The 24,527-nt window shown below is 38.2% G+C and overlaps 2 protein-coding genes across 15 annotated transcripts in view; one reads left to right on the top strand and one right to left on the bottom strand.

Annotated features, from left to right (window-relative positions):
- TMEM165 (transmembrane protein 165) overlaps positions 1-20,007 on the top strand; it is a 36,364-nt gene extending 16,357 nt beyond the window's left edge. Inside the window, exons 3-6 of one of the 2 annotated variants that reach the window (XM_066280038.1) lie at positions 1,279-1,454; positions 1,980-2,159; positions 6,121-6,226; positions 19,892-20,007. In XM_066280038.1, coding sequence (XP_066136135.1) covers positions 1,279-1,454; positions 1,980-2,159; positions 6,121-6,226; positions 19,892-19,914 — 485 coding nt within the window. In that variant the 3' untranslated portion in view covers positions 19,915-20,007. Of the gene's footprint in view, positions 1-1,278; positions 1,455-1,979; positions 2,160-6,120; positions 6,227-6,919; positions 8,076-19,891 lie in introns of those variants that run through there. The other variant, XM_066280037.1, reaches the window with a different exon arrangement.
- Positions 11,267-24,527, bottom strand: part of CLOCK (clock circadian regulator) — a 112,491-nt gene continuing 99,230 nt past the window's right edge. For all 13 annotated transcript variants that reach the window (XM_066280030.1, XM_066280029.1, XM_066280025.1 and 10 more), the window contains 2 exons: positions 19,978-20,233; positions 11,267-16,474 (listed from right to left, as the gene is read on the bottom strand). In XM_066280030.1, the coding sequence (XP_066136127.1) occupies positions 16,295-16,474; positions 19,978-20,233 (436 nt within the window). In that variant the 3' untranslated portion in view covers positions 11,267-16,294. The remainder of the gene's footprint in view (positions 16,475-19,977; positions 20,234-24,527) is intronic.

Genomic DNA, 24,527 nt, shown 5'->3' with positions numbered 1-24,527 from the left:
AAGCAAAATATATCACAAATATAAAATTTTTTTAAAGTTTGAAATGTATCTCTTAATGAAATACTAGAACTAATTTTAAAATTAGTTTATATGTGCTTGTATAATACTTATTGCTAGTATGGAACTAGGTTTAGAATCAGTTCTGATTCTGTTTATTTTTTTAAGTAGCTATAAGAGCTGAGAAATTTAATTCACATAGATAATTAAGGAATTTTGTTAAAGTCCCTTGTCACTCAGTTCTTTGGACTTTGGGGTTATATGCTAAAAATCATATACTGGTCTTTCATCAAAAATTCTATTTAATGATTTACTAGCTGATAGTAACTTCTGTTGATTTTGTTGAAAGCAGAGAATTAGAAACTATCAAGTATGCTGAAAAAGTTTTTCTGAAATATATCAAATGACTATTATACATATTAGTCTTATACTTAGAAGTACTTTGTATAAGTAGATATATTTAGAAATGATTGCAAAAATTTAAAGTTAAGTTCAGTGTACTTTTACCAATTATTTCATTTTAAAAATTGAATCACATTACATGTATTAAGTATGTTTTCATGGAACCTTGGAACTATAAATGTAGCTCATTCAATTTTTGGAGAATGCCTACCACATTACCTAATTGCCAGAGCCGTTCTAGTAAGTCCATAGTAAATCATCTTCAGTAGGCTTATATTCTGACAGTAAGCATTTGACTTGGCTTTTGAATTTAAATAAACATGATATACACCCCATGATAACCATCTACTTTAGAATTCTAATTCTAAAATGGGTGGATAGGTAGATTGGCATGGAGCCCACCTCTGAGTGTGGCATCTGGAGCTTCAGTATATCTTTCTGATGTTCTTGGCTGTGACAAGACTCTGCCATAGGGAAAATGCATTTGTTTACACCAACTAGGGATGGATAAGGCATGGTTTTTAAGTGAAAATTATTCCTACTGAGGCTCAAATACCCTACTTCTGATGCCATAACCATTATTTCCAATGACCATCATGCCATTATTACTAATGCCATGATCTTGTCAGAAACTTATATAAGACAGGGAAGACCCAAAGCCATATCTGGTTTATGATGCTTTGATTAAGGACACCAATATTTCAAACTCCCTGTTTGGTGCCCTAAAATATTTCGACTGTAGGGAAATGCACCTTAGGAAGTTGGGTAAAAGTATCTTCATAAAGTGGACAGAGTATTATTTCTGAAGATAACTGTTCCTTTATTTGGTTGTGACTCTTGCTAATTAATTAACTGGATACACTTTGTGTTTTCTCCCAGTTTTGTTTGGCTATGCCACCACAGTCATCCCCAGGGTGTATACCTACTATGTTTCAACTGCATTGTTTGCCATTTTTGGCATTCGAATGCTTCGAGAAGGCTTAAAGATGAGTCCAGATGAAGGTCAAGAGGAACTTGAAGAAGTTCAAGCAGAATTAAAGAAAAAAGATGAAGAAGTAAGTCATACAGTATTAAATATCTGGACCAAAAAGGCAACTAAGAATAAACACTACCCAGAGGTTTTTCAGTGGTCATCCACACCCATGTGATGTGTGGGACACACAAAAACAGCTTTAGTTTTCATTCTTACAGCTGGCTGTGACATGACTCTGTCCAGGTTAGTATGAATGCGGTAGAGGACAGATACTAAACGTGTGACCATCAGGTTCCTTAGTAAAATTGATTATAAATTTCTGAAAAGTAGGAACTGTAGTTTATAATTTTATAGTTTACCTCCCACTGTATCTAGGCTAGCAAATGATCCGTAAATACTGTTTGTTTTGTTGGGGAGCAATGGAAGAATTGAGAATATAGCATTTTGTTGCTCTGTGAGACAGTGGTTCAAAAGATAAGTTTCAAGTCACATACCTTCAGTTTCTCAGAGTGGAGCCCATAGAATTTAAACACATTTTAGAATAAAGATTAAGTAATTATGTGCAATTTCGATTCCTTCCTGGGATTAAAGTCTTTTTTTATTTTAGTTTCAGCGAACCAAACTCTTAAATGGACCAGGAGATGTTGAAACGGGTACAAACACAATACCTCAGAAAAAGTGGCTGCATTTTATTTCGCCCATCTTCGTCCAAGCTCTTACATTAACGTTCTTAGCAGAGTGGGGTGATCGCTCACAACTTACGACGATTGTTTTGGCAGCTAGAGAGGTGAGTGGTAGTGGAGAGGAGACTGCCTCTCTGTTAAAACTGAGCATAACTGTGTTACTTAGCTCCAGAGCACACTGGACAGATGGGCCAAGGGATTATTTTGCTAGACTATTTGTTTATCTAGTAATCCTACTACTCTAAAATGAATCTTCTCCCATTTCCTACAGTCTGTCAGTTACGGTATTCTGGTGTGCAAACTTACTGCACTCTCACCTTTCCTGCCGATTCCTCTTCAGTTTTGCCACAGTGATGCCGTGGCAGTTGTCTTGGCTTACCTTTCTTCTCTCAGAACTTTCCTTTGTGTACTTGAGAATATAAATTGATGTTATTGAAGGCCAATTTGGCATTAAGTATCTAAAACCATAAGGTGAGTATGAGTTCTTCCATTCCTTGTGTTATAAAGAAACACGAGTGTTGCAAACATGGCTTAGAAACTTTGTCTTAGCCTCAGAATAAGAAGGCCTAAGACAGTAAGTCAGACCAGATCTCAGTCATTTGCATGCAGAATCTGAGGCCTACAGAGACGGGGTCATCTGTCTGAGGACATGTGCTAGTACAGGGGTTGGGAACCTATGGCTCACGAGCCAGATGTGGCTCTTTTGATGGCTGCATCTGGCTTGCAGACAAATCTTTAATAAAAAAAAATAATGTTAAAAAATATAAAACATTCTCAATATTACAATCCATTCATTTCCTATTGCTCATGTTCATGGTTGCGGGTGGGACAACACCAAATTTTTATTGGATAATGCCTAGCATACACAAGTCGTTGTATGGCTCTCACAGAATTACATTTAAAATACAGTGTGTTCGTAAAATACAGTGTGTTCATGGTGCACTTTTGACTGGTCACAGGAAAACAACAAAAGACGATAGAAATGTGAAATCTGCACCAAATAAAAGGAAAACTCTCCCAGTTTCTGTAGGATGATGTGGCAGCATGTGCGCATGCGCAGATGATGACATAACACCGTGTATACAGCGTAGTATATATACGGCCATGCCAGTCGAGATGTGGACGGTACAGAGGAAAGTTCAGCGTGTTCTGTGGCTCGCTAATTCAAATCCATGACCAAAGTGCAACGTGAATATCGGCGCGTTTATGACGAAGCGCCACCACATAGGAATAACATGACTCAGTGGGGTAAGCAGTTGAAGGAAACCGGCAGTTTGGTGGAGAAGCCCTGTTCTGGTAGGCCATCAGTCAGTGACGAGTCTGTAGAGGCTATACGGCATAGCTACCTAAGGAGCCCTAAAAAATCTGTGTGTGAGCCCACATCGAACTGCACTGAGTAGGTATGAAACTGGGAGAGTTTTCCTTTTATTTGGTGCAGATTTCACATTTCTGTCATCTTTTGTTGCTTTCCTGTGACCGGTCAAAAGTGCAACATGACTTTACGTACACACTGTGTGTGGTGTTCATGGCTCTCAGCCAAAAAGGTTCCCGACCCCTGTGCTAGTGGGAGCCAAAGTTGCCTGTTGAGACCTTTTCTACTGTATCTTGTTCATAGTTTTCAAATGCTACTGCCTACTTAAAAAGCAGTTTTAAAATTTTTGAATCTATTTCTTTTGAGGGCACCAGTTTTACACGGTCTGTTAATGCTCACAGAGGTGTCCTGAGATTAGCAGAGCAGATGGCTGTGGAAGTTTTGGAATGCTGCTGCTACTTTTCAGGCTTTTCTTGATTTTAATATTGTGTATCTGTCTTTATGTCTGTTAAATTACATTGTTTTTATGATGTCTGCATTTATATAACAACCTTGATTTGAAATTTTTAACTCCTAGAAAATCTCATAAAGAACAGGTTCCTTAACAAAGGCTGCAGTTTAAAATCTGAGGGGAAAGCCAGGCCTACGATAGCTGGGCAGGGTTGTTTTGTCAGCAAAGCAAGTTTTTATTTGATTCCCATATTTTAAAATCAAGTTTCTTTTACAGTGTCACTTTAATGTCTTTGCCCTATCATTTTCTTGATTTCTAGTCTTTCTTATCGGCTTTCAGATTCCCAGAATTGGGACATGAAAGTGGCCATTTCGTTGTGGTGGCGGCGGCGGTCCTGCCGTAGTGATATCCTGATGTCAGAGTCACTGCGTTTTTCCTCACGCTGCCATCTGAATGGCACGCTGACCTGTGAGGGGCTCGGGATCCCGTCTGGGAGGCAGTTTCCCTGGCCCAGCAGTTAGGCACGTGCCAACTGGCGTCAGTCTCTTGTCCTGGGACCACATTACTGCAGCACCTTCCCGCGACCTCGCTCATGGATTGTTCCGTGAAACAGGATGATGCACGTAGGGTCCCCAACGCAGTGAGCACTGGGCGTTAGCCACCTCTCCCACCACCAGCACCCTGGGGGTTCAGAACGAGCTCTTCAAGGGCAGAAATATGGTTACTTGTTTTTGTTCCCCCCCCTTTTTTGTAATTTTTTGTATAAACCATGAAGTCTGGTGCAGTCTATTAGTGTGAACTTCCTTTCCGCTTCCAGCATATTTCACTACTCCCACACTGGACTTCACAGACTCCTAGTGTCATTTGATATGTGAAATGGTTATTAAGCAAAGAAAGAAAAGGTTGAGGAGACAGTTCGAGGGTCAACTAAATTTGGCAAATAACATATACTGGGTTTTTTTGCTTTAAATCCTGGCTTTTTGTTTTGAAGATTGAGTATACAAAATAACAAAGACTGAAAATCCTTTACTAAAGGAACTATTTAATTTTATTTAATGCAGTGATTTTTCAAGTATCACTGAAGCTACTTCTGGCTTCTGGTTGGAGAAGTTACATCCAGTTTGGGCAGCACAGTGCATGTTCCAGGCCGTGTCTGTTCCCCAGGTCTGCACACACTGCCTGCTCAGCGAACAGCCTCAGCTGCCCCTTGCAAGGGCAGAAACCACTCTGCTGCATGCCCACCCACCCGGTGGCAGTCCTTCCCTCTGGTGTTTTGGAGCCCAGCCCTCCCTGCTCCCACTTGCAGCTTTCTCCCCACCCAACTGTGTATCTTAGCACTGCACAAGTTTTTCTCACCTAAGAAAGTTGTCCTCCTTCAGTTGTATGTCTCGTCCAAATTCCATCCTCTTCCTCCCTTCCCCTCAGTCTCAGAGGGCTTGACTGATGCTACAGGCGTGGCTCGACTTCCTTGCTTACTAAACGTAATCAACTCCAGTTTCTGGCCTCACCAGTGATGATATGGTGCTTTCTTTGAGTTCACTGCAGCTAACAACGGGTCCTACTGTGGCCGTCTCGGGAGGCTGTTTGCCTGGCCACCTTTTCAGTCTCCTTTAAGCACCTCTTCCTCTGTCATCCCTTCAGTCTTGCTTTCCTCACAACTGTGTTGTCAACGTCCTCCTCTGCTCTGCCTTCTCCCCCAGGGTCATTGGATTCAATCTCAGTTTATTCACCACTGAACTCAACTGAGCCCTGACATTCTCCACTTTAACTTCTGTCGTCATCCCTAAACTCTTCCTCCATTGCTTCCACTACCTCTTAAGTCACGCTGGCATTACCATAATTTATCCAGAGACTTGTAACCAAGAAACCTGGGTGTGATGTGGGAGGGCACTGTGGAAAGGGATGCAGGGTCTCTGTTCTTAGAAAGCCGTCAGACTAGACTGGAAAGGCTGACTTAGTTTCCACCTGGTATCAAATACTGCTTCAGGGAAGAGATGTCTGGGTTAGGTCTCTTTAGCACTGAGCTGTTGCCTGTAAATTAAGTTTAACAGTTGAAAGGTTGAAGTATACAACCTTACACATTATTGAAGTTGACCTTACACGTTATTTCCTTTTATCTCTAGTCCTATGTATTATGTAATTGAAACATATTCCTTCAAGCAGCTATTATACATTCATAAATATACATCTTAATTTTTAGAACTGTTCTGTTGTTGACCTCCATTTTCAGTGCTTAAAAGTAGTTATGTGTATCAAGTAGCAGTTTCAGCTCTTGTTTTGAATGCCTGTTACTTGTCCCCAGGACCCCTGTGGCGTAGCAGTGGGAGGGACGGTGGGACACTGTCTCTGCACTGGCCTGGCTGTGATCGGAGGGAGAATGATAGCACAAAAAATCTCCGTCAGAACTGGTGAGCTTTCTCTTTTTTTAATTATAATAAAGAAAAGACCATGTTTTAACTCTTGGAATCACTGCTTAAAAAGGGCAGTTTAATTAAGTTTCTACTTTTGAAACAGACTTGGTCTTTGTAATAATCTCTTAGACGTCCCTCGTGTTCCCCCTTGTATTACCACCGCCAGCATGGACTGCTTTCCACGTGTGTAGATGTGAAATATAAATTCATATATGAGTATTCTGGATTCATGGTAGCTTTTTAAGATTAATTTGTCAGTAAAACAATCATCATGTGGAAATATGAGAACTTTCTGGCCTAAAAGCATGTCTTACAAGATTGGAAATCAGGTAGAGACTGTATTTACTGATTCTGCTGAAAATTTACTATGTACTTGGTAAACCCTAAAGATGTCTCTGGTTGCCAGAAAATGTTGGACATGCTCTTTTATAATTGGGTTTTAAGATGAGTTCTAGTTCTACTGTTGTTGGTCAGCACTTTCTGAATATAACTGTCATTTCTCACAGTAGTGCTGGAGAAGATATTTATTCTTACTATTTAAAATCAGGCTTGTTAAATAAGTGTTCTTTGCTATGAAAATGGAGTTTAAGTGTTTGTTTTTAAGGTTAATTTCCTAGATTAGAAGAATAATGGGCAACAGCTTCCTCATAGAGGAATTTTGACTTATTTAACTTTTTTTCTCTTTTACAGTGACAATCATAGGAGGCATCGTATTTTTGGCGTTTGCATTTTCTGCACTATTTATAAGTCCTGACTCTGGTTTTTAAAAAGCTAACTTTATTCATTTGTACTTAGTTTAAGATCAGTAACTCTTGTGTTTATGTACATAGTGTACATTGAAACTAAAAGTGATGGAAAATGCTGTATTTTGTAGCAATGACTTATTATGTCCAAAAGAAATAATCATTGATTCTATTGATTCTATTTGCAACATGGATTTTTAAAAGAAACCAGATGTCTAAGTGTGGATTTTTCTTTTAGCATAATTATGTTAATAGGGTCTCTGTTCTGAGGACTTTTTTTGGCTTTGGATGCGTGTATACAGAACCATTGTGCAGTGGGACTGCCATTTGTTTTCCTTTCAGCACTGACCCCTTTTATAAGGAATACATTCTTTTCCCTGGATCACTGAGGTGCTTTAAGATGTTTCTATTGAATTTTTCCCTGAGGGAAGAATGAATTAATTTCTGTCTTTTAAAGATTTTTCCAAACCAGTAAGCAAGCAATAGTTTAATCCTATGTCTTCTCAAAATTAGCTTTAAAAAAAAAGAAGAAAGAAAAAGCAAGAGAAAGGTATTAGCTCTTCCACGGGTTCCACATCCAGGGATTCAACCAGCCAGATTGAAAATATTTGGAAAAAATGTTACATTGTGGCTGATGTATACTCTATAAGTTAGGCCTTCAGTAGATGGTTGTGTCTGTGCTGAGTAGGTACAGACTTTTCCTGTCATTATTCCCTAAATATAGTATAACAACAATTTACATAGCATTTATCCTGTATGAGGTAGTATAATCTAGAAATGATCTAACAAGTAGATGCGAGTAGGTTATATGAAAATAATCTGCCATAAGACTTGAGTGTCCTTGAGTTGGAGGGGGAGGGTCCTGGAACCAACCCCTCTCAGACATCAAGGGACAACTGTACTGTTATATCAATAATATGACAAAAACTGTTTGTCAGTCTTCCTTTTTAAAAATTGGGTAGGAAACCCAATATAAAACAGTCAATATTTGACAATGTGGAATTACCAAATTAAAGGAGAATACTATGAGTGTATTCATATTTTTTCTATATTGAATAAACAATGTAACAGGTACAATGTAAATAAACATGGTATGACCAGTGCTTGTTTTCCCTTTTGTGTTATACAAGCTCCCAATTTGCTGTTATCAAAGTCATATTAATATTTATAGACCAGTTTCTAAAGTTGACAAAAAACAGGGCCAAGCATTGTTCTGATGCACTCTTACTTAACCCTCACGTAGTTCTATGAGGTAGTAAGTACTAATAAAAGGTTTCGCCCAAGGTTACACGATAGAGCAGGATGTCAGATCAGTTGAATTCTGAGGCCCGCAGTCATTGATTATGGTAAGGCGCCCTCATTTCATCCCAGGAGCTACAATAATCAGTGTAGACCAGTGGTCCCCAACCCCTGGGCCACGGACCGGTACCGGTCCGCAGAGAAAGAATAAATAACTTACATTATTTCCGTTTTATTTATATTTAAGTCTGAACGATGTTTTATTTTTAAAAAATGACCAGATTCCCTCAAAGACTCACTCTTGACGCTTGTCTCGGTCATGTGACACATTTATCCGTCCCACCTTAAAGGCCGGTCCGTGAAAATATTTTCTGACATTAAACCGGTCCGTGGCCCAAAAAAGGTTGGGGACCACTGTGTTAGACTATGAACTCTATTCCGTCCGGGCAGTGTGACTGCTCTTTCACAGCCTGATGTGTTCAGTTACCGTATGTAGTAACACTGACATTAATTAACAGCCTTCCTTAGATTATTGTAAACAGAACAAAGAAGGAATGACATTCTTTTCCAATAAAGGATAATTCCTTGTTAGAAAGTAGCTTTTACTGTTGTAGCCCAAACTTGGCAATGAAGGCAGCCTAGTTCTAGGACTGGCTTAATATATGTGAATAACAGCATAGCTTTCTGAGGCACCACAGTTTTGTAATGGGACATAACTACTGAATTCGGTAGTTCAGGGCTAAGCTACAAGGTAGGTATCGCTAATGCAGCTGGACTCCATTGCTGAAGAAAAGAAAGGAAAATATCATTGGTAGTAATTTTAAAATATTTAATAACTCTTCTCTTTAAAATCCAAAATAATGTAATTCTTACAAGTTAAGTGCCACATAAAGCAGGTGTTATGTTTTGATAAATGTAGGTGATACCGAAACAGCACTGAGGTATTTTTTATTTTTAAGTTGGAATAAGGAAACAAGGTCTGGACCTAATTTTTTACATTATAAAAAAACAACAACAAGGCTACTGCTTGGCTCTTGCTGTAATTTTAGGTTCTGAATACATCACAAGAGTATGGGAAGGAGCATTGTAATAGTACATGTAGTTTTAAAAAACTATGCACATAACCTGGAAAAATGATCCTATAATAGCAGAGGCCTGAGTAAAGGTAGACTGATAACATTTTTACCTCTTAAAAGATAGCTTTGAAAAAAAGTGGAACCAATTTTAACACCAAATTAAAATGGCAATATTAAATCGGTAACAAAATGACCCACATTTTATACAATATTGTATTTCCACACACAGCTCATGAAAATCAAAAGAACCAAATATAGCACCATTGAAACCATTCATTATCCCTTCCGGCTTCTGTGCAATTTAGGATTTGGGCTGAAGACAATACCTGGATAATGTCAGTCTCGTTTTTTTGTACATCAGTTTGGATTTCATTTAAATGTTGGCTTTAGAAAAAAGAGGTATTCTATGTCAAAATCAGTTAGCCATTTATATAGCTCCACCCTTTCAGAAGTAAGAATGTTAGGGTACATCTCAATTTTATTTAAAACCAAGAACCAAGCAGTAAGGACAGCAATGTAGCACACAGAACATTAGAAAGAATTCGGTGTATGATTTTACAACAACCAACTGGTGTTAACAATTAAAAATTTACAAAGATAAAACTTTTTCTTTTTGCACTAACTGGTTTCAAACAGCACTGAATTTAACTTATCTTTGGGCTTCAATCTACACAGAGTGAATGTGCAAGTGCCACAGGTCTGTCCCTAACTTACACCACAGTGAAGTAGTTTTCAAAATAATTCTAAGTGGTCTAAGTTACAGCTGTTCACGGCCATTGAAAAAGTGAAAGGACATTTCCTAGTCACTTTTTCTTTCTTTTTTTGCTTGATGATGATTGTCTATATAACATCAATCTGAAGACAATATACACTATAGCTGTTTGTACATCTTAACACTAGTGCTGGCACAACCATTGCCAGTAGTGAATTTGTACCAGTACAGACCAATTCAATGATAAACATTTGAATTAAAGCGATGTCACAGTTTGTTTCCTCAGAAATTTAAAAGCATACATTTGAAAACATCACATCTTCAATTTATCCCTCAGAGTTAAACATACTTTACATCACTAAATCCAACTTGTTTTAATTACCATTCTCTAAGGGATCCCAAAAGCTAGACGGTGTGCCCTGTACCTGACCTGTGGGACTCAATAGCTATTCTGGGACCCTAACGTAGAATTCTGTTCCAATGCACACCAGCAAGAGGTATCCTCAAAGTTCCAGGCTTCTAATGTTCAAACACTGCTTTATTTACAGTGCTGTGTATGGAAGTTCGGTTTTGTTTTTAAAGGACCAACATTACACTATAGAAACAGCAAACATTTTCTGTAGACGAGTCTATAGTGTGTATACATTGTTCACCTACATTTAAAAGACTTTAAATGGATTTTTAATATGGATATGATAATGAGGGTCATTAGAAGATGCTGATCATTTTTACCAACAATTCCCCAAATGGGCAAATCAGGTGATGTGTGCCATTTGTTCTGTTATACTGGCCTTTGGCTATGATCAGAATTGCCCCCAAAATGGAAAAGGCAGCAAGTAAAACTAGAAGAGGGCTGGAGCTATACGAAGAAAATTTGAAAGGAGTTACCTTTAATTTTGTGTTAAATGAGCTGAGAACAGGGAAGTGCAGAGGCACGGGGACATGGGCCTCTGCTGGAGACAGGGACGGCCATGCAGAGTCGTGTAGAGCGAGAGACTGCGCCCATGTGAGAGCCAGCTCTCTAAGAGATTTCCAGGCACAACAACTACAAATACACAACACTATGAGATCACTTTGATAAGAAAACAACACAAAGATACTTAAAAATATAAATAAATACATTTAGCCATTTTTATTCAAGAAACCCAGAGAACTGCTTACAAAGCAATTTCTTCTTTAAAACCACTTTCTAAATTCTTCCATAAATACTCACTATTTTGATTGTCACTTAATGCAGCACCTCAGTGTTTGCTGGTGGTGGTGATGGAATTTCACTTAATAATCTTCATAAACTATGTCCTACTTAATTATAGGACGTTTCCTTAAGAAAACCAGGCAGCTTACAAAATACGTTATTAAATACTCAAACAACCTGCAAAGTAATTTATTTAAGAAAAACAAGGAATGTAGTGTTAAATTATGACATGGGGTAAAATATGCAAAACAGTCACATGGAAAGAAAGTCTTAACTTTTAAATATCCACGGTTTAATTTCTTGTGAGCTGTTCAATACTGTTTTAAATATCCTGAATTATAACAAAATTCATCCCCAGTGTTTCCACACGCATCATAAGACCAAATTATCCTTTTTTCTTCAACCAAAGTAGTCTTAGTCTTTTTTGTGCAAAAATATGACGAGCAATTCAAATGGGAACGCTGAAATGACATGCCAACATTTCAGAACACATTTAAAACACCCAGAGTAATTCTTGAAATGATTGTATTCTAGAATATTTACTAACAATCACTTTTAGGTTAGTTCTATACATCTATTCACACTGACGTAATTTTCCTAGACCTCTGAAAACAAACAGGCTCTTTTGGTGTCCACACAATAGGCAAGATAGGTTTACAATAGTGTCTAAACGGAGCTAGCATCAACAATCTCAATTCCACCACATTCAACACAAAAGTCAAAGTTCATTTGGCTACCTTGAAATCACTCCCATAAACCTACTATGGTTCACTGGATCTAAACATTTCTCAGAAATGTGTCATTTTAAAATTTCACCTAAGTGATGATTCGGGGATCCTATAGAAATGGTAATGCCTAAGATAAACTTTATCAAAATGGATAATTGCAATAAAGTGCTTGTTACATTTCAAAATGATGCTTTTAGACTGTGGTATGTTGTTGTAAGTGTGTGCTATTCCTATATAGAGGATCCCCAGGCATGAGAGTTGGGTCTTCTCACCTGTCTCAGAAAGCAGCAGCACTATCTTTTGGTAGGCTGACAATAGGCACGTTACCCATGCGGATGAGGCTATACTAGTGCTATGGCAAAGGGGGAGGAAATTAGAAAAGTGGGAGGTGTGTGGAGGATTCCTACTATATTCAGAGTTATATACAAATATATTAAATATGCTATAAAAATAGTCGACTCTTCTCCTTTGCAATTACTTCAGAAGCTCCTTTTAAAAGAATGCTCACCCAACCCAAACAAACTTAAAGGTTCTCTCTCTCCAACCACTACTAAAATGGCAAGTGCCTTTGTGCTGTTTCTTTTCCACCATCTAAATATCCCGGTTTGCTTACTCCTGGCTAGACTCACTCAGCAATAGTAATATCCAGTGTTTACACCTTCCAACATTGACTCCTGAGGGCCTATGAACAGGGTCACAGACATTGGAAAGGTTATACAGTCTTGAATGAGTTTTACACAAATGTTTATCAACAAACTTTCAACCACCAAAGAAACATAGAAAAAGAAATATACAATACTAGAGTAAAATGCTATTTGCATCCCACTTAAGAAAAAAAGGTTTACCTCAATGTAGTGGAAACATTTTTAAATGCCTTGAGTAATATCCAGTTAAAAATAACTTGCACCTGTCTGTAGGACCCCTATCTAAGGCTTCTGACCAAGGGTTCATCTCCAACACACATGCCCTTTCTAGAGCTGCAGCACTTCAGTGCCTGAACAAATGCAAGCACACTCTGTTAAGGCCATGACTAACAACTGCGGCATTCTGAAGAATCCAAATGATCACTCGTACTATTATTCTGCACGCAGTCTTCTGTAATCATTCAAAGTCACTGGCATCCTTTTATTACTACTATAGTACATTCCTAAACCAGATTTAAGTGACAAAGAGCACAGGACTCAAATCACCCCCTCAACTTTGAGACAGAGTTTGGAGAGCGAACTGGAGTATTTACTACCCCCATCCCCTTTTTCTGCCAATATTTTCCACTCAAAAAATAGAGTACTTTTAAGTGTCCAGGCTCGGATTTGACAGCACTCCCAGCAGCAATTCTATGAGTCCTTGCAGTCTTCACTTGTGACAATACTGGCTCCCACAGTGCCACAGCGGTCCAAAGCTAGATAACTGCAGGACAGCTAAAATTTTGCCTGATTTCCAAAAGTTTCTTACTTAAAAAGTGCCATCCAGAATAAAATAGTTGTTTGTTTTTTTTTAAAGAAAAATGATTGACTATAAGAGTAAAGTAGAGAAAAGATGACTTTTAAGTAGCTAAACGGTTCCTATTTGGTGTTTTTTCATGACTTAGATTTTTAGAGTTTTAATTAACAACTTTGGCTACAGAAATGAATGAAGAACAGGCAACTGCTGAATCATCATCAGAATGCTCAAGTCTCCACTCATGGGAGAGGGGCAAGGACAGCTTTATAATCCAAGCTCAAGAACAGTAGAAGAAAACAGAAGGAGCTAAGAGGCAGTTGGTGCTTGCTTGCTCTTCCAACACAACGCCTACTAACAGCAAAGGAAAAGCAGCTGGCTGCTCCTTTAAATTTAGCAATCAATTCTAAGTAGAAAAAAGTGAGCCTTGACAAACAACAGGAAATATATACACAAAATTTTGCCTAATTTTCTTTCCCTAGGCTTTGCTTTCTTTAATCTAAGTACACAGTACTCACGGTCCACCATCTTTACGTATGGTACTTGGAGGATAAACCTTAATATAACAGTTCTTCATATATTTAATTAGCTAAATTCGTATCACTAGATATCACCAATCAATGAATGAGGCACAACTCAGATATATATGGAATGGTATGATAAGGTTAACAGGCAATTTGAAAGGGGAGAAAGTCAATACTGTTGCCATATTTTACAAAATCAGTTTTTTCTATGTTTATGTATGCTCAAGTACACACACATTCTGATAACTATCCTTGACATTCACGAGAAAGTTAAAAATCCCTTCTGGATGACCATTTAGCTAGAAGAGGAGCTCTTTGATATGTTAATTATTGATCGGTATCTAGTGACACTTCTTTTATAGAAGGGTAGATACCAACTTTCTTTGGTTATTTTCATTTTCAACATTTTCTAATTTAAATGTGGCCAGGTATAGTTTTCTACAGAAAGACAGGATATCCCTTAGGATAATAGCAAAGCTGAGGACAGAAAAGTCTTAAGAACTGACTTAAGAGTTCCTCTGATTCCTTTATCTTGCAATTCTGGATTACGTTATTTTCATTGCTCAAAGCCTTTTCTGTTTAACAACCTCGATTCTGTCATACATTTCTTTAAGGTCAATTTTGATTTATTACAGCTTACTGTCTTCTCTTTCCTCAGTAATAAAGTTTGAAATTCTAGTAAGATATTTTCCATTAATTTTCCTTTGCTCTATAGTTGTAAATTTAATAATCAGTACCACAGAATGTATAAAATACTTTTTCATGAATATAATTTCTGTTGGAATTTATTACCTTTGAAATATGATATTGCCAAATGAAATCTTAGTTCATGTTTAGAAAGCATGTGAGCTACAATATTCTAGTGTAGTGAAGGTAAAGTAAATTCTTACACTTCTTTTTTTCATTGTAGAAATCATACTGAGCAAATATTTACTGGTAATTCTTCAATGATGACTTAACTTTAAAGGAAGATGCTGATTTAGGAAAACAATTTATGGTCAAATTAGTGACTGTGATAGTGTTAGAATATCATCTTTTATTTCTAAATTATTTGTAACTCCAGTCCAAGAGACTCAAAGCTATCTCCATAGGAATTTAGGAGAATAATGGCACTGACACCCACATGCTATTAAAAATGTACTAAGGTTTCAAAACTGCTACTGAAACCAGATAATGAGTTCAAGATGGTGAGTTATCACCTGAATCAAAATCAAGGCACTATGGGTTTTTTTCCCCTCAAATAACCCTGAATCTTTTCTGACTAAAAGAAGCATTGAAATTGTGAAGGATAATAAAAAGATTCCAACAAATCCTAAAAGTTAAAATTCCCACCAGTGAGAATGTTAAAAAGTGCCTAAAATGTTTTGTGTGCAAATTTTACTCCCGTAACTGAAACATTCATTAAATTACTTTCAGGTTTGTTGAAAACCACTTACACAACTATTTCCAACTATCAACTATATCAAAATATGTGATCAAAACTCGCAACCTTCTAAAATAAAGCAGTGCAAATCCTATTTCCAAACATTATTGAAAGATAACGAAATGAGAGATACTTCTGAGTAACTTGAAAATCCTGTTATTTCAGTCATTTAACCTGAAAAAAAAAATCCATTCCCAGCAGCACATCATACCTCACTGAACAAACTGTGACATCACAGCAAGTATGAACAAAAGACTTGTGCCCCGGAAAAGTGAATAGAACACTATTGTGTTGTAAACAAAAGGGAAAATGAGGATGTATTAGTTTGCACATGGCATCAGAATCTAAGGAAATGTATTCATACCTTTAAGGAGATAATGCTTTCATGCAGCATACAAAATGTTTTGCTTTCTTTCCTTTTACCCAGACATATATATAATATTTTTACAGCATCTGTACATAGAGAGTTTGAACCCACACAACATTCTGAAATTACGAATCCATCATTATGTGGAAAGGGGAAGGGGTTGGGGAAGAGGGCTGTGGGGTCTACTGGACTGTCTTCATGGCATCATTGTAAGCAAAGCCCTGACATGGCAGTGGTGCGTCCTCTGTAACACTTGAAAACAGGCACAGAACCACTAAAAGTTACTAACATTGTTAGTGCCTTTCAGATTCACTGGAGGTCATATTTCATAGCTGAGCTTCTTAACATTTGGCAATATACTCTTTTTCCATCAAAAATACCTGGGCAATTAAAACACTGTCAGAATTGGCTATGGCCCTATGATCATTTCCTGCTGGCTGGTATTTAATGTACATCGGTAGCACTAGGCAGCATTTCCCCTGCTAACTAATTCGAGGAATTAGAACACTCGATATTGCAACTCATGGAACTGCTAGAACTCTTCCTCCTAATCTCAGATCATCTGAGCAACTCTTTATGGTCCAACCCCTTCCTCCCTTGAGGTCAGAGAGGAGACATGTGCTATTGCGGCTGAACCTTGGAAGGATCGGTCAAAGCGTCAGTCCTGTGCCGACTCAGTTGCTGCTGCTGCTGAGCCTGGTGTTGCTGGTGATGTGACTGAGGGAAAGTGCTCTGTTGTAGTGGAAACGCAGCAGAGAGGATCAGCTGAGTCGAAGGGTTCCCGTGGAGCAACCTAGGAGTCTAAACACAAATGGGTTATGCAACACTGCTTTACTCCCATTATGCTGTGCACATTAAGATTTGCTTAAGTTTTCCACACTCCACTGGGACACTCCACTGGGACAAAATCTTTAAATACCACATAACCTACATAATTTTTGCTTTCTCATTTAAAAATAACATTTTTAGAAAATGCTTAGGAGTCTTTCCCTCTTTTTAAAAATATGACAAAATTGTATTTTTTTAAAAAAAACTCTGAGCTGGAGATGCTATGATAATAGAAAGCAATCTATATCTTTTTTTTTTTTTCTTTATTTTTTTTCTTCATTTTTCATTTTTCTGAAGCTGGAAACAGGGAGAGACAGTCAGACAGACTCCCGCATGCGCCCGACCGGGATCCACCCGGCACGCCCACCATGAGGCGACGCTCTTGCCCACCAGGGGGCGATGCTCTGCCCATCCTGGGCGTCGCCATGTTGCGACCAGAGCCACTCTAGCGCCTGGGGCAGAGGCCAAGGAGCCATCCCCAGCGCCCGGGCCATCTTTGCTCCAATGGAGCCTTGGCTGCGGGAGGGGAAGAGAGAGACAGAGAGGAAGGTGCGGCGGAGGGGTGGAGAAGCAAATGGGCGCTTCTCCTGTGTGCCCCGGCCGGGAATCGAACCCGGGTCCTCCGCACGCTAGGCCGACGCTCTACCGCTGAGCCAACCGGCCAGGGCGCAATCTATATCTTGAGACAAACCACACACTCCTTTCTCTTTATATGTCCCAAAGACCACAATTTTAAACAGAAAATAAATGTTAAGCATAGCTAGGAACACATGAAACACAAGTACTGAGGCCAAAGAGATACTGCCTTTGCAAAGGTTCGTTCAGTGGCTACGCACAGGCCCTGTGGTACACTGTCTGGGGTCAAACTGGCTGCCCCATTCACTCAATGTGCGATCTGATCAAGCTACTTACCTCCCTGGGCTTCAGTTTCTTCCCCTACAAAATCAGTGTAATCATAGGGCCTCCCAGGATGGGTATTTAAGATTCAATATTAAGGACAGAGACTTGACCACTCTATGTAACAGTGTGGTGTAACAACACAAAACCAAGGAAAGCGCACAGGAGCTCAAGTTCGAGTCTGGGTTCGAGGTTGCTCCACAATAGACCAGCTATGTGAATGTGGGCAAATCTCAACTCTGATCATTTGTTTCATCTAATTTCTATTTCTGGAGGTCCAAAGGAAACTAGCCAAAAGAAAGTGAATTTTAAAAATGAAAGTCCTTCTTTATTATTATTATTTGTATTTTTCTGAAGTTAGAAGCAGGAAGGCAGTTAGACTCCCACATGCGCCCACCCGGGGATCCACCTGACATGCCCACCAGGGGGCGATGCTCTGCCCATCTGGGGCATCGCTCTGTTGCAGCCGGAGCCATTCTAGCACCTGAGGCAGAGGCCATGGAGCCATCCTCAGTGCCCCAGCTAACTTTGCTCCAGTGGAGCCTTGGCTGTGGGAGGGGAAGAGAGAGGTAGAAAGGAGAGGAGAAGGGTGGAGAAGCAGATGGGCACTTCTCCTGTGTGCCCTGACCGGAAATCGAACCCAGAAGTTCCACATGCTGGGCTGATGCTCTACCACTGAGCCAACCAGCCAGGGCCCTTCCTTATTATTGATAATACAACTTGACGCAGGGCTCCTAATTTAAAAATGAAAATTGTGATGGATGATTTTTGCAAATAGGTATGAAGGACACCTATATACTTTTACACGTATGGATAGATCCTTGAACGTTAAGAACTATTAAGGTTTGCCAAGGATCTGCACAATTTGCTTTCTCTCTCATTAGGAAAAGCCTTTGTAAGATAAAGAACTCAGGATAGTCATGAGCCTTTCAGGGTTACAACAGAAGTTCATTCGGAACTAGGTATTATATGAGAAAAAGACAAATTGTATATTCACCATCTACATGACTGTATTTCTGAAGGATATTACCTATCCTAGTTCTTTAAGGATCCCATGTCTTTGGAATGCTGTAGAAGTAGAAGGTAAGAGAAGGTTCATTCTTTTAAGGGCCCATTTTCTGACAGAAGACTAAGCTCTTAAGGCGAGCCCTCCCTTTTCTAAGCTTTTACTTAATTCTCATTACATATATTTCCCCAAAATACTAGTTTATAATATAAATTCTGATTATTAATTCATTTATAACAATATGTAAGCCATTCATTAATGGCTGCAGTACATGCTTAAGGTCTAAGGGACTATGTCTGACATACAGAGAAATTTAGGCAACTATCCTGTTCTAGTTTTCCACATCACAAAGTTAGGAATTTTACTTGGACCAGAACTCCAAGGGTGATAAATTAACTCTGTATTTATGCCTGAGTTTACAGTGTGATACTAAATCTTCTAATTATACCCTATGTTGTATAACTATAAAACTGGCATATGCCTGGCCTACATGGATTTGTCTCTAGCACAAATCTAGACTAGCCTACATTCAAAATTGCTGCCCCTAGGCCAGAAGATAAAAGGCTAGATTTCCAGATACTGTATCTGGTACTGTGCACCTCAGTGAGTGCACTAGAAATCTGTCTTGATTTCCTTGCTGAGTGTACTGATCTAGATGGCCTTCTTCTGTATCTTTTAGATAGGTAGATCCTGTCTAATATCCCACATGATATCTGTGTCTTCATTTTGGTTAATGTGTTTATGATTTGTAGTCATAAACAACAGCTAGTTAACATGCCTTATACTTTGTTCAGTGATTTACATGCATCTTTTACCAGCAGGACATGAACTATTAGCACAGCCACATTATAGATAAGGAAATTAAAATTTAGCAAGTTCACACCGGGACGTGGTACAGTAGTGACTAAATCTCAGGGCAGCCTGACTTTAGAGTCCAAGTTCTCAACTACAACATATACTGTTTTCCACATTTCTCCTTTAATATTAATTTATAACCAAAAATTTATTATAAAACTTAATCTCCACCCTGGCCAGATAGCTCAGTTGGTTAGAACATCGTCTGGAAGAGCAGAAGTTGCCAGTTCGATCCTCTCTCTCTCTTTCTCTCTCCCCCTTCTTCTCTCTAAAATCAATAAAAAACATTAAAAAAAACTTAATCTTAAAAATAATGCCTATCCTAATTTTTAAAAAATCCTGTTTGTCTGCCCTTTAAAGGGCAGAGTTTGATGGGCTGCTAGAGAAAAAAGGAAGAAAGAACAGTGCCTTTGCTTGAATTGCAGAAACTCTAGCAGAGGCCTCTACGTAGAAGGCCTTGCCATGGGCAGGAAGTAGCCCCTTCTTCCATCCAGCCGTTTGATAACTGGGCTCTTCCACGGCAGGGCTAAACGTCTTCAAAGGCCGAACAGGGAAGAACACAGAGCTAACCGGGACAAACTTGGTCTTCATAGAAATGTAACTTGTACAATAAGCTCTTATGGATTTTCCAGATCTTCACAAAAGTGTGCATTAAACACCTGACATCATGACATAAAAGTGAATGGGTTTGGCGCAGACTGCCTATGAGGAGACAGACCTGTAAAAATTGCTGCGGTGCCTGGGTCAGCTGAGCCTGAGACGAGTGCTGAACTGATGTGAGCTGCTGCTCCTGGGAACTCTGCTGCTGCTGCTGCTGCTGCCCCGACAACGTCTGGGACTGCTGCTGCTGCGTAGCGAACGTCGGGTAGGCAGTCACCACCTGACCCATAAGCATAGTGCTGGGTACCATGACTGCCCCACACGCTACGGGGGCAGTAACTAACTTGGTCACGAGTTGCTGACCTTGAGAAAATCTGTAAGAGGAAGGAAAGAGAAGGGGAGTCAGAAATACAAAATATACATTATAAAAGGCAGTGGCTGAATCCTTCTCTAAGACATGGCCAATCTGATTTTTTTTTTTTTTTTTTTTACTTTACAGAGACAGAGAGAGAGAGTCAGAGAGAGGGATAGACAGGGACAGAGAGAGATGAGAAGCATCAATCATTAGTTTTTTTGTTGCGCATTGCAACACCTTAATTGTTCATTGATTACTTTCTCATATGTGCCTTGACCGTGGGGCTACAGCAGACCGAGTAACCCCTTGCTTGACCCAGCGACCTTGGGTCCAAGCTGGTGAGCTTTTGCTCAAACCAGATGAGCCCTTGCTCAAGCTGGCGACATCGGGTTCTCGAACCTGGGTCTTCTGCATCGCAGTCCGACGCTCTATCCACTGCGCCACCGCCGAGTCAGGCGGCCAATCTGATTTTTTAAAAGCTGTTATGTTCCAATTTTGTTTAATGTTTTTAATATTTCCTTTGAGATGTCAGTAAAACAAAAATGTATATATAGCACAATGAAATGATCACAAATAAAAATACAAACTTCTCTTGCATATCCACATGCAAAAGAGTGAAGTTGGACTCTTACATTACACCAGTGGTAGTCAACCTGGTTCCTACCATCCACTAGTGGGCGTTCCAGCTTTCATGATGGGCGGTAGTGGAGCAACCAAAGTATAAATAAAAAGATAGATTTAACTATAGTAAGTTATTTTATAAAGATTTATTCTGCCAAACTTAGCAAAAATCCAACATAAAGTACTTGGTAAGTAATTATTATATGCTTTAACTTGCTGTAACTCTGCTTTATAAATTTTATAAAATAAAGTTACTTCTCTACTTTATAAATCACCATTACTGTGGAACTGGTGGGCAGTTAGAAAATTTTACTACTAACAGAGATACAAACTTGGGCAGTAGGTATAAAAAGGTTGACTATCTCTGCATTACACCAAATACAAAAATTAACCCAAAACAGACTAAACACCTAAGCATAAGAGCTAAATATAGCACTCTTAGAATAAAACATCGGGGAAAGGTTTCATGACACTGGATTGAGTAATATTTCTTGGATATGACTCTAAAAACACAGGCAACAAAAGAAAAAATAGATAAATTATATATCATAATGAAAAGCTTTTCTGCATCAAAGGACACTATCATCACAGTGAAAAGATAACCCACAGAATGGAAGAAAATACTTGCAAATCATGTTATCTGATAAAAGGTTAATAACTAGAATAATAAAGCAATCCTACAACTCAACAACAAATAATCAGATTAAAAAATGGGTCTTAAATAGATATTTCTTCAAAGAAGATACACAAATGGTCATTAAGTATATGAAAAGATACTCAACATCACTAACCATTATGGAAATACAAATCGAAACTATAATGAGAAACTACTACCTGAGTGGCTATCATACAAAAAGTAAATAATCAGCGGTGGTGAGGATTTGGAGAAACTAGAACCCGTGTATACTGCTGGTGGGAATGTAAAAATGTAAACTAGTGCTCTTACTGTGGAAAACTGTTAAAACAGTTACTCAAAAAATTCAACAGAATCACCAAATGACCCAGCAATTCCAATTCTGGGTATACACTCAACAGAACCGAAAGCAGGGACTAGACCTATGTTTGTATGCCCGTATTCACAGCAGCATTATTTACAGTAACTAAATAATACATATAGCCAAAGTGTCCATCAGCAGATCAATGGACAAACAAAAATGTGAAATATAAATACAATGGAATATTATTTAACTTTAAAAATGAATCAAATTCTGACACATGAACTTCAAGGACATGATGCCAAGTAAAATAACCCAATCACAAAAGATATATATTGTATGATTTTACTTATATGAGATATCGAAAGTAGTCAAACTCAGACTTATGTGCTTCAAGGGTAGAATGGTGGCTTCCAGGAGTCAGAGAGGAGGAGCAATGGAGCGTTACTGTTCAATGAGTCCAGTTACAGTTTGGAAAGATGAAAAATGTTCTGGATATCAATGGTAGTGATGGTCACAATGATCTGAATCTGTGCAATGCCAGCAACGTATACATTTAAAAATTATTAATATGGTATATTTTGTTACATATATTTTACCAAAATAAAAAATTTTTAAGCTGTTAAAACTTTTTATAAAATTACTACGTTCTTGGAGTCAAATATGTGGCACATGGTTCATTTGCTAATCATGAATAAAAGTTATCGCAAGGGAGTAAAAAAAACTCCAGGTTTATAGGAGATTTACATTAAGTCATATCTTACAAACATAATTCAAAAGCAAATGACATGGTACCAGTGCATAAAAGTACTCTCAGTTCATCAATGTATCCATGCAGCCTAGTACACACTGAGTTAGAACTCACTGATATTCCCTCCCTCCCCACCTTCCCTCTATGTTCTTTAATGAAAGAACAACAACAAATAATGCCTCTTCAAGAAAGAATATTATTTCTCTTTGGCTTTGCTGTGAGATGAAGTCAGTTCCTAACACTGGCCACTACAGTGAAACACACTGAGACGCACAGGACTCTACTGCAAACGTCACACAACTGCAGCTGCTGACTAAAGAACAGAGAACTAAACTTAGTGCAGATACATATTTTATTATTCATGTGTTCCACAAGACAAAATAAATCCATTTTAATACCATGCCAAACTTGAAAATAAAATACAGGATTTTATATGCTCCAGGCCCAAATATATTATTTAATGCAAAAATATATATAAAATAAAAATGTAATTTATATATTTAAAAAGCCCAAAGAAAAAAGTACCACTTATAAAGTAGCTTAGTCACAGAAATGCTAAGTGTTAATTTTTCTGTAATTGTAGAAGAAATTAGGATCTGAATTGCCCAGCTGCTCACTGATGAAATGTGATGGGGAATACTTTATCCATCTCTGGAAACAAGAGACATTCTTCCATCTCTCTCTGCTTAACTTGCACTTCCATGGCTATCTCTGACCCGCGGCCTAGACTACCTCGCAGACTCCCCGCCACCCCCCCCCCCCAAAGCTGAGCTCTTTACGACTCAGGCTGAGTGTCTCCCCATTGCCATACTCCTCCCTTCTTTCACCTGCTTGCCTCAACTCATACACTGTTCACTTCCTCCTTTCTGAAGATCTACAAAGTATTTATGACAAAATAATACTGATCTGTGTACCTTTCTATGGCTACTACTAGTTTGATATTTTTCTTGGGACAAGTATGTGCCATACTCACTTCAGTAGGTACTTCAAATACTTGCTGAATTAAGTTTTTCCCCCTCAAAAAACAGATGTTTACAAATATTTGATAAACTGTCCTCCAACATGCATTGCAGCCTTCTAGATGAATGGATTAACCTCGCTCAGTTAATTCTGGATGAATGGATTTCTTCTCCTCAGGCTTTAAAAGTAGCCTCTGCATTTCTATGGAGCATGTTCATAATACTTCCTTTCAGAACGTTCCAGCTAAAAGATAGGGACTTTTTAACTTGAAAGAACTAAGTTGCAAAAAGAAGCAAGTTCTTCCCGCTGTTTCTTTACTCTCTGGAAATAATTAATAGGATTTTAATTACACGGTCTAATACAAGAGCAAACTTGTATTATAAAAGTAGCAGCCTACTTGCATTCCAGTAAAATAAGTAAAAAATAAAATGTATTTAAAATAGAATTTTTAAAACAATAAAGATTCTTAATTTAAAATTTTCCCAAATATAAGAAAATGCCATTTCTTCAAAAACTTTGTTTCTAAGTCAGCTATTGCCACTAAAATAATAGATGTCTTTTTTGAATGGCCATAAAAGTTTAATGTCATACATGTTTAAGCACTTGAGCTTTGAGAACAGACACCAAGACTTGAATTCAAGACCCTTTTCCACCCCCCTTAACCTGCTATAGGTCCTCAATTAAATTACTAAAAATTCCCTTTTTTCTTATCTGGAAAATAAAAGATCTTTTTTAAAAAAATAAGAATTAAAAAAAATAAGAATTAAATAACATGTTTTGAGCACTTAGTATAGTACTAAACATACTCAAGAAAGGCAAGCTACTTTTATTCCATAAAGAATATAAAAATATGAAAATGTACACCCTACCCACTGTTACTACATGAAAGCTCCCCAGTATCTGTACTAAAATGATGCAAGTTTCATAGTGATACAAAGCCTGTCATAACACTTGTATAAAGTATACTGTTAAATCTGGATTCTACAGTATTTAGTAGCACATTTTAAAGATTTTATTTACTGATATTAGAGAGAGGAGAGAGAGAG

Source organism: Saccopteryx bilineata, chromosome 5 (genome assembly GCF_036850765.1).
Source record: "Saccopteryx bilineata isolate mSacBil1 chromosome 5, mSacBil1_pri_phased_curated, whole genome shotgun sequence".
Taxonomy (NCBI): domain Eukaryota; kingdom Metazoa; phylum Chordata; class Mammalia; order Chiroptera; family Emballonuridae; genus Saccopteryx; species Saccopteryx bilineata.
Note: the sequence above shows the minus strand (reverse complement) of the source record. Positions and strands in the feature narration are given on the sequence as shown.